Source organism: Sapajus apella, unplaced genomic scaffold (assembly GCF_009761245.1).
Source record: "Sapajus apella isolate SASKATOON/1434 unplaced genomic scaffold, GSC_monkey_1.0 scaffold68, whole genome shotgun sequence".
In the NCBI taxonomy this organism is placed as follows: domain Eukaryota; kingdom Metazoa; phylum Chordata; class Mammalia; order Primates; family Cebidae; genus Sapajus; species Sapajus apella.
The window spans coordinates 3,241,343-3,251,141 of NW_022437008.1; the positions used below are offsets into that span (position 1 = coordinate 3,241,343).

General features: G+C 54.2%; 2 protein-coding genes across 4 annotated transcripts in view; one reads left to right on the plus strand and one right to left on the minus strand.

Moving 5' to 3' along the window:
• The window catches only part of EIF3K (eukaryotic translation initiation factor 3 subunit K), a 14,961-nt gene extending 12,796 nt beyond the window's left edge, over positions 1 to 2,165 (minus strand). For both annotated transcript variants that reach the window (XM_032248892.1, XM_032248893.1), the window contains exons 1-2: positions 1,903 to 2,165; positions 115 to 213 (exon numbers count right to left, since the gene is read on the minus strand). In XM_032248892.1, the coding sequence (XP_032104783.1) occupies positions 115 to 213; positions 1,903 to 1,961 (158 nt within the window). In that variant the 5' untranslated portion in view covers positions 1,962 to 2,165. The remainder of the gene's footprint in view (positions 1 to 114; positions 214 to 1,902) is intronic.
• A 676-nt stretch (positions 2,166 to 2,841) lies between these two features.
• Positions 2,842 to 9,799, plus strand: part of MAP4K1 (mitogen-activated protein kinase kinase kinase kinase 1) — a 25,664-nt gene continuing 18,706 nt past the window's right edge. Inside the window, exons 1-9 of one of the 2 annotated variants that reach the window (XM_032248857.1) lie at positions 2,842 to 3,434; positions 3,607 to 3,664; positions 3,780 to 3,870; positions 4,911 to 4,975; positions 7,712 to 7,767; positions 7,857 to 7,904; positions 8,071 to 8,113; positions 8,204 to 8,276; positions 9,391 to 9,522. In XM_032248857.1, coding sequence (XP_032104748.1) covers positions 3,336 to 3,434; positions 3,607 to 3,664; positions 3,780 to 3,870; positions 4,911 to 4,975; positions 7,712 to 7,767; positions 7,857 to 7,904; positions 8,071 to 8,113; positions 8,204 to 8,276; positions 9,391 to 9,522 — 665 coding nt within the window. In that variant the 5' untranslated portion in view covers positions 2,842 to 3,335. The remainder of the gene's footprint in view (positions 3,435 to 3,606; positions 3,665 to 3,779; positions 3,871 to 4,910; positions 4,976 to 7,711; positions 7,768 to 7,856; positions 7,905 to 8,070; positions 8,114 to 8,203; positions 8,277 to 9,390; positions 9,523 to 9,799) is intronic. The other variant, XM_032248856.1, reaches the window with a different exon arrangement.

Here is a 9,799-nt window from a genome sequence, read left to right on the forward strand (position 1 = left end):
ACCAAGAGATGCTGCATTGTGCAGGATACCACCAGCCACCCTCTTGCCCTGTACTGGGAGTGGCACCCTGCTAGCTGCTGGCATGGGAGTGAAGACAGAGAGCCAGACACTTACAGTTTCAGGACAGCCAGGTTGGCTTCCAGATCATAGGCATTTTCCTTGGCCTGCGTCTCCACATAGCGCTCCAGGGTGGCCAGGTTCTCAGGATTGTACCTAAAGCAGAATCAAGAAGAGTAAGCAAAGAGGAGACAGAAGCTGAGGCCAGTCACTTTATTGAGCAAGGAGCCACTGGAATGTGCTCCTCACCTTCCCCACTAAACTTGGCACGGGCCACTTGCTTTATCCAGGTAGTGAGTTATGTCCAGTATAATTGCTAATAAAACTTACCCCGGACCTCTCGCCTAAGTTCTAAACTCCACTGGAGCCCTGGGTCTTGCCTAGGATGCCCCCCAACCTCTGAGCCAGACAGTCACTGCAGCCTGTACACCTGGCCTCCTGAACATCTCTGCTACTCACCCCTTCCTCCCCTGATCAGGTCTCCACCCTGATCCCGCCCTATCCTCTCCTGCCTACCTCGCTGCCTACTTCCCCCATTTTTGCCTGAACACTCTGGCCTTTGCTTCCCCCATTTCATTTGTAACCTCTCCCGGCTATCACCGTCTGTTGTCAGGTTCTTCTCCCTTATGGAATGGGAACTCAGACAGAGAAATCATGATCTGCCGCTGTCTGATTCGCCTGTTGTTCCCAGCATTGCCTAGCACTCACAGTTTATTTCAGTAAACGTGTGGTGAATGAATGACACATGGCGAATGAATGACGTGAGGAGCAGAGAAAGGGAGACATTAAGAGGCACTCAAAGGAGGCCGAGCAGAGAAGGAAACCTTAAGGCAATTCAAGAAGATACTAGGCGGGGGAGGTGGTTTACATCTGTAATCCCAGCACTTTGGGAGGCCGAGGCAGGAGGATTATGAGGTCAGCAGCTCGAGACCAGCCTGACCAACATAGTGAAACCCTGTCTCTACCAAAAATACAAAAATTAGCCCCGCGTGGTGGAGCGCGCCTGTAATCCCAGCTACTCGGGAGGCTGAGGCAGAACAGCTTGAACCCGGGAGGCGGAGATTGCAGTGAGCCGAGATTGTGCCACTTCACTCCAGCCTGGGCAACAGAGCGAGACGCCATTTCAAAAAAAAAAAAAAAAGAAGACTGAATGGTAAAGAAGCTCTCGTTTTTCTCGTTTTTTTTTTTTTGAGACGGAGTTTCACTCATGTTACCCAGGCTGGAGTGCAATGGCGCGATCTCGGCTCACCGCAACCTCCGCCTCCTGGGTTCAGGCAATTCTCCTGCCTCAGCCTCCTGAGTAGCTGGGATTACAGGCATGCGCCACCATACCCAGCTAATTTTTTGTATTTTTAGTAGAGACGGGGTTTCACCATGTTGACCAGGATGGTCTCGATCTCTTGACCTCGTGATCCACCCGCCTCGGCCTCCCAAAGTGCTGGGATTACAGGCTTGAGCCACCGCGCCCGGCCAGATTCTCTCGCTTTAAGGCCTTTGCAGTGCTGTACCTCCCTCCCTCCATGCCTTCCTCTCTCTCTCTTTCCCTTTCTCTCTGTCTCTTTCTTTCTTTCAGGGACGGCGGTTTCGCTAGCTATGTTGCCCAGGCTGGTCTCGAACTCCTGGGCTCAAGCGACCTGCCTGCCGCGGCCTCCCAAAGTGCTGAAATCACAGACGTGAACTACTGTGCCCAGCTCAGTGCCGTTTCTTTAGCATCTCCTCTTCCAGGAGGATAGAGAAACCCCACCCCGCGGCAAGCCCAGGTTCCTGACCACCCCCTTGCTGTCTCCAGAAAACCCTCTCCTCCACCCCGCATGGCCACCCCGCTCCCTCCGGCCGAGCTCAGACCTGTCGATACCCTTGAGCAACTTGCCCACGTTGGCTCTCATCTGCTCAAACATCGCCATGACTACTGTCGCCTTCCACAACCAGGGCTGGAGGCTAACACCGGCTGGGCACGGCGTCCTCGAAAACGGGAAAAGGAAGAGGCAGTGGAAACGGAAACGACGTCTTGTTGTCGTTCCAGCTCCTTGGGGGCAGTGACGGGAAAGGCTCTCGCAGCAGCCGCCACACTTTCCGGCAGCAATGAGACTTCGTCGCAGGCGCAATTAGCGCGTGCGCATTCGCTCCACTCGCGCTGGACGGACAGCGTGAGAAAAAGCCTACTGTATCCTAGTGCGCAGGCTCCTCTCGTGGCGCGGGGGCGGAGCTAAGGTTTTCCCGGGCCTCACAGTCCCAGTTCCAGTGCCGGGGGCGCGGGAGCGTGCGCGGGAGCGTGCGCGCGCAAAGTCTCCGGGAAGCAGCCGGAGCTCTGGCGGCGTGCGCGCGCGTTGTATTGCGTGCGGTCATAAAGCCACCGAGCCCTGCTTGAATGCACGCCGCAGCCCTCCCTTTAGGTCATGGCCAAGTTCCGAGGGAGATGCCCTCTGAGGTCCCTCTTGCCTCAGGCCTGGGCCCCCGGGGCAATCTCCTGAGCTCTCCAGTTTCAAGTCCCGGCCCTTGGTCCCCAGCTCCAGGAGGAGGGTCGCACAAAGTTGTTCTCTGCCGGCAAGCGCTGGGGTGAGGGCTCCTGGGCTTCCCCGGATCGCGCCCCGTCTCCATTAGGTTCCGGTCTTGGAGCTGAGGGCGAGCGTCCCATCTGCACAGCCATGAATTATATATTATATTCAGGTTCTGTACACTGCAGGCGTACAAAATGCAGCTATGTGCCATGTATGTGCAAGTATATGGCCTGGGTACATCCACGTGTACCCAGGTGCACACAGATAACCAGGCATATGCACGTCTACACGCCTGCGCACTGCAGAGGAGGTAACCTAAGTGCACGTATGTGCCAGGTGAACAGGCATGAACACTGCATAGCCATCCCTATGCAGACTTGCCGTCTTCAGGTTGTGGCCAAACCTTCAAGCACCCCGCAGAGGTTTAGCCATTCTAGGAGACGGGGGCGGGGGTTCCAAGGCACCCCTCATCCCAAGTTACGATTAAGATCATTTGCATCACATTTACATCCAGCCCCGGGCCTTGGGGGTTAAGGATGGTCCCTTGGGTCCCAAGACGAGCTGCTCCTCAGAGGCTCTCAGAGCCCAGGGGACGGGGGTGGAGCCCGTTGCACAGCCCTGCAGTGCAGCTGGGGCAGGAAGCGAGAGTGGGGTGGAGGGAGGCCACAGCCCGCGGAGGCAAGGCGGGTGCAGGGCTTCTGGGGACGGAGGGAGGTGCCAGAACTTGAGCCCTGAGGCCCTTCTGGCCCCTGGGCGCAGGCCCAGCTCCGGCCCCCAGGGATGGACCTCGTGGACCCTGACATTTTCAATAGAGACCCCCGGGACCACTACGACCTGCTGCAGCGACTGGGTGGCGGCACATATGGGGAAGTCTTTAAGGTGAGGAAGCCCCTCCATCCCCAATACCCTTAAACCAGTGACCTTTAAGGCAAGGCCTCGGTAGGGAGGAGGCTGCAAGAGGGGGGTCCCAGTCCTTGGCCTTGACTCAGGGATGCTGAGGAGAGACTCCGGCAAATGGAGCCTGCCTGACTGCCAACTTCCCCTTTGCAAGGCTCGAGACAAGGTGTCGGGGGACCTGGTGGCACTGAAGATGGTGAAGATGGAGCCTGGTGAGGAGGGAATCCGGAGTTCCTTCCCCACGTCCCCAGCTTGGCCTCCTGGGAGACTGGGATCACCTCCCGTAGCTCTCTCTGTGCAAGCTGCCTTTTCTCTCCCGCCCTCCAGACGACGATGTCTCCACCCTTCAGAAGGAAATCCTCATGTTGAAAACTTGCCGGCACGCTAACATCGTGGCCTACCATGGGAGTTATCTCTGGTGATGAACCTCAGACCCACCCTGGCACCCAGCCCAGCCCCTAACTCGGAGCCCCTGTTTCTTGATGGGGGCACCCTCAGTTCTTTCTTGTTTTTTTTGAGACGAAGTCTTGCCCTGTTGCCCAGCCTGGAACGCAGTGGTGCCATCTCGGCTCACTGCAACCTCCATCTCCCGGATTCAAGCAGCCTCCCGAGTAGCTGGGATTACAGGCACCTGCCACCACAGCCAGCTAATTTGTGTATTTTTAGTAGAGCAGGGTTTCACCATGTTGGCCAGCCTGGTCTTGAACTCTTGTCCTCCTAATCCACCTGCCTCGGCCACCCAAAGTGTTGGGATTACAGGCGTGAGCCACCGTGCCCGGCCTTGACACCCTCAGTTCTCCCCATAACCCAACCTCCCATCCTGGGCTCCTATTTTTAACTGGCCTAACCCTACCCTGATCCCACTCCTAAGTCCCACTTTTCTGACCAGAGCAGCCTCTAATCTAATCTCCAATCCTGAATTCCCATTTCTGACCAAGAGTACACCAAACTGATCTCTTCATAACTGAATCTGAAATCAACCTCCTTGAAACCAATCTCTCATCATTCTGCCCTTTGGTTCCCCTAGTTTCAGGCTCTACTCCTTTAATTTAAACTCCTAAATTCCCTAATCCCCAAATTAATATTCCGGATGCCCCAATAATGACCTCTGCTCCCCAGAACAGGTGGCCTGGGCCCCTCTATCCCCTCTAAACCTCCACAACCCGTGAGATCTCTGCCCTGTCTCCTGGGTTGGCATGGGACGGCAGAGGGGTCCCACCCAAAGACCTAGGTTTGAATTGAGTTGCCCTACACACATTTCCTCTCTGAGCCTTAACTTCCTCGTCTGTAAAATGGGAATGAAACAACCTCACTCTGGTAGACAGGAGAGATGGAGCGATGAGAGCTGTTACTTTAAAGTTCTTACTGAACTAGAACAAGACAGAAGCAAACCAGGGGCTTTCCTGGAAATAAGAATGTATTACTGCTATTACTATTCTTACTCTTGAACCACTGCAGGTTGCAGAAACTCTGGATCTGCATGGAATTCTGTGGGGCTGGTTCTCTCCAGGACATCTACCAAGGTTAGAGAAAGGACAAAGGACCCAGGCACCCCTCCCACCCCCATGCCCTCACCCCCAAATTCACCTCTTCTGTTTCTGTGTGTGTGTGTCTCATGGAAACTGTCTTTCTGGGCCATGTTTCAAATTCCTGGGCTCAACTGATCCTCTTGCCTTAAGATCCCAAAGTGTTGACAGGCTTGAGCCACTGTGCCTGCTTTTTTTTTTTTTTTTTTTTTTTTAATATAACAGGTGTGTGCAATGGCTCACACCTATAATCCCAGCACTTTGGGAGGCCAAGATGGGCGAATCACCTGAAGTCAGTAGTTCGAGACCAGCCTGGCCAACATGGTGAAACTCTGTCTCTAGTAAAAATACAAAAAATTAGCTGGGTGTGGTGGCAGATGCCTGCACTCCCAGCTACTTGGGAGGCTGAGGCAGGAGAATCGCTTGAATATGGGAGGCAGAGGTTGCAGTGAGCCGAGATGGCACCACTGCACTCCAGCCTGGGCAACAAGAGCAAATATCTGTCTCAAAAAAAAAATATATGTATCTATATGGCCTCTAACTCCTTCCAGCCCTAGACCTCAAATGTTAGAAAAGGAAGGACTTTATTAAGAAGTCCTGGGCCGGGCGCGGTGGCTCACGCCTGTAATCCCAGCACTTTGGGAGGCCAAGGCGGGTGGATCACGAGGTCAAGAGATCGAGACCATCCTGGTTAACATGGTGAAACCCCGTCTCTACTAAAAATACAAAAAATTAGCTGGGCATGGTGGTGCGTGCCTGTAATCCCAGCTACTGAGGAGGCTGAGGCAGGAGAATTGCCTGAACCCAGGAGGCGGAGGTTGCGGTGAGCCGAGATCGCGCCATTGCACTCCAGCCTGGGTAACAAGAGCGAAACTCCGTCTCAAAAAAAAAGAAAAAGAAAAAAGAAAGAAGAAGTCCTCAGGAGGGAAACTGAGGCCCACAGAGAGGAAGTGAATCCCACAGACCTGAGCTCTGACGGCCTCCCTGTCTGTCTGTCCCTCTGTCTCTTCTGCCTGTCTGTTGTTCCCTCGTCACCCCTCTGAGTCTCTCTCTCTCTCTCTCTCTTTTTTTTTTGAGAATGGAGTCTCACTCTTTCCCCCAGGCTGGAGTGCAGTATGGTACGATCTTGGCTACTACAACCTCCGCCTCCCGGGTTCAAGCAATTCTCCTGCCTCAACCTCTCAAGTAGCTGGGACTACAGATGCCAGCAACCATGCCTGGCTAATTTTTGTATTTTTAGTAGAGACAGGTTTCACCATCATGGCCAGGCTGGTCTTGAACTCCTAACCTCATAATCCACCCACCTCAGCCTCCCAAAGTGCAGGGATTACAGGCGTGAGCCATGCCCGGCAGATCTCTCTCTTTCTAAACGTGTCTGTTTCCCGACATTTTGCTCTCTGACCTCTGTCTTTGTCTCTGTCTCGTTTTTTGGTTTTTTCAATTCTGTTCCTTCTGTGTGTCATGTGCAATCTGCCCTCATTTCTCTTTGTCTTTCTCTGTCTCTGTGTCTCTGTGCCTTTCTTTATTTTGCAAAGTCACATCACGCCCTTGCTCAGAGCCCTCCCACAACTTCCATTTCCCTCGGAGAAGCCCAGACTTCTCATCAGGGTCCACCCAGGCTGGCTGACCTCACCTCCTCCCACTTTCCTCCTCCTCCTCCACTCCGCCGCACCCGCTTTGCGGCTTTCCAGACCCACCAGGGACTCTCCCACCCCGGGGCCCTGCACTTGCTGTTGCTGCTGGTCCCACTCGAAGTGGAAGCCCTCACGTCTTCCCCCGCCGTCACCTTCATGAAGCAGCCCTGACTGACCACCTGTGGGAAATGTCATAGCCCCTCCCACGCGCATCTTTCTTGCTTTATGTTTCTTCTTGCTGTCTATCAGCATCGGAGGAACTACATCATTTTCTGCTTAATAAGTATCTTGCTTACTTTTTTTTTTTTTTTTGAGACCGAGTCTTGCTCTGTCGCCCAGGCTGGAGCGCAGTGGCACAATCTCAGCTCACCACAACCTCCACCTCCCAGGTTCAAGAGATTTTTCTGCCTCAGCCTCCTGAGTAGCTGGGATTACAGGTGCGTGCCACCATGCCCAGCTAATTTTTTTTTTCATCTTTTTAGTAGAGACGGGGTTTCATCATGTTGGTCAGTCTGATCTTGAACTCCTGACCTTGTGATCCACCTGCCTCAGCCTCCCAAAGTGCTGGGATTACAGGCGTGAGCCACAGCGCCCCGTAATATTTTTACTTTCTTTTTTATTTTTTTGAGATGGAGTCTTGCTCTGTTGCCCAGACTGGAGTGCAGTGGTACGATTTCAGCTCACTGCAACCTCTGCCTACAGGGTTGAGACAATTCTCCTGCCTCCGCCTACTGAGTACTTGGGATTACAGGCATGTACCACTATGCCTGGCTAATTTTTATATTTTTAGTAGAGACAGGGTTTTACCATGTTGGCCAGTCTGGTCTCGAACTCCTGACCTCAAGTGATCCGCCTGCCTCGGCTTCCCAAAGTGCTGGGATTACCGGCGTGAGCCACCACACCTGGCCTATTGGCCGCTTCTGTTTGCATCACTGCTTCTCTCTGTCACTGACCACTCCACCATCTCCCCCTTCCCCTGATCCCATCCTGCTTCCCATCTCCCTGTGGCACCCTCTTAGCTGGTGTGGGGGGCAGGACTCCCCAGCCCAGGTTCCCTGGCTCCATCCAATGCCTGGCCTGGCCGGGGTGACCTTTGCAGTGACAGGCTCCTTGTCAGAGCTCCAGATTAGCTATGTCTGCCGGGAAGTGCTCCAGGTGAGGAGAGGCCTGGGGATTCTTGGCTGGGGGTGGGCCCCACTCCAGCCCCCAGACACTCACAGCGCCCTTGTCCAACCTTATCCCAGGGACTGGCCTATCTGCATTCACAGAAGAAGATACACCGGGACATCAAGGTGGTCTGGGGGTACAGGGGTGCTGTTTGGGGTGGGGCCCAGGAGATGGGAGTGGCATTTGGGGGGCTCAGGGATCAGGGTAGTTTGAGCTGTGGGGTGGGTTGGGGTAGCACTGGGCTGGGGAAAGAGTCTCTGCAGCCTCCCATATCCATCCCCTCATTCCCAGGGAGCTAACATCCTCATCAATGATGCTGGGGAGGTCAGATTGGGTGAGTAAGGCTGGGGGTTAGGCAGGGGGGCTGACTGTGGGGCCGGAGGCACGGTGGACCCCAGATCACTGTATCTCCCTCTGCTTCCAGCTGACTTTGGCATCTCGGCCCAGATCGGGGCAACACTGGCCAGACGTCTCTCTTTCATTGGGACACCCTACTGGTGAGGGGCGCCCAGCGGGCAGCTAGGGGTGGAGTGCGGACCAGTGGCTTTTCCCACCTGGTTCCCTGGGAACCTCCTTCCTAGCTCTGTGCCCCTGTCTCTTCCTTTCTCCACTGGAGATTCTTTCGTTCTCTCTGGGTCTCTCTTGAGTTTTCCATTTCTCTCTCTCTCTTTGTGCCTCATTCTGCCTGTTCCTCTCGGTGATTGTGTTGATTTTTATGTTGATTTCTCTGTCCCTCCATACCCATTTCGGTCTTTTTCCTCTAGCTTAGTTTGTAGCATTCTCTGTCTCTTCACTCTGTCTCTCACACTCTTTGTCTCTGCCTTGCTATCTTTTTGTTCATTTGTTTGTTTTTAGATTCAGGGTCTTACTCTGTGGTCCAGGCTGGATCGCAGAGGCAAAATCAAGGCTCACTGTAGCCTAGAACTCTTGGGTTCAGGAGATCCTCCCACGTTAGCCTCCCAAGTAGCTGGGACCACAGGTGTGCAGCATGACAACTGGCTAATTTTCAAAAATTGTGTAGACACGGGCTTTTTTTTTTTTCCTTCACATGGAGTTTTGCCCTGTCACCCAGGCTAGAGTGCAGTGGCATGATCTCAGCTCACTGCAACTTCAGCCTCCCAGGTTCAAGCAATTCTCTGGCCTCAGCCTCCTGAGTAGCTGGGATTATAGACACATGCCACCATGCCTGGCTAATTTTTGTATTTTTAGTAGAGACAGCGTTTCACCACTGTCTTGAGCAGGCTGGTCTTGAACTTCTGACATCAGGTGATCTGCTCACCTCAGCCTCCCAAAATGCTGCAATTACAGGCATGAGCCACTGTGCCCAGCTGAGATGGGGTCTTGATAAGTTGCCCAGGCTGGTCTCAAACTTCTTGGCCTAAGCCATCCTCCTTGTTCAGCCTCCCAAAGTGCTGGGATTACAGGCGAGAGCCACTGCACCCGGCCTGCATCTTTGTCTTCGTCTGCCTCTGTCTGTCTTTACTCCTATCCCTCTGTCTCTCCGTCTGACTCTGTGTGCTGCGTCTCCCCTCACCTTCTCCTCCTTCTCTGCCCCTCCTCCCTTTCCTGTCCCCATGCTACCTCTGGTGCTCTGAGCATGTCTGCCCCCAGGATGGCTCCAGAAGTGGCAGCCGTGGCCCTGAAGGGAGGATACAACGAGCTGTGTGACATCTGGTCCCTGGGCATCACAGCCATCGAGCTGGCGGAGCTACAGCCACCGCTCTTTGACGTGCACCCTCTCAGGTAGGCAGGCGTGGGGTCCCCAGGCCCAGGGATCCTGCCCAGCCCTGGCCTGAAGCCACCTCAGCTTCTGCCTTCTACAGCAGGAACGCCCAATTCAGGGACTGCCACTTGAGCCTACCTTAGCATGTGCCTCAGCTCTATTTTTAAAATTTAATTTAATTCAGCCGGGCGCGGTGGCTCACGCCTGTAATCCCAGCACTTTGGGAAGCCGAGGTAGGTGGATCATGAGGTCAAGAGATCGAGATCATCCTGGCCAACATGGTGAAACCCCATCTCT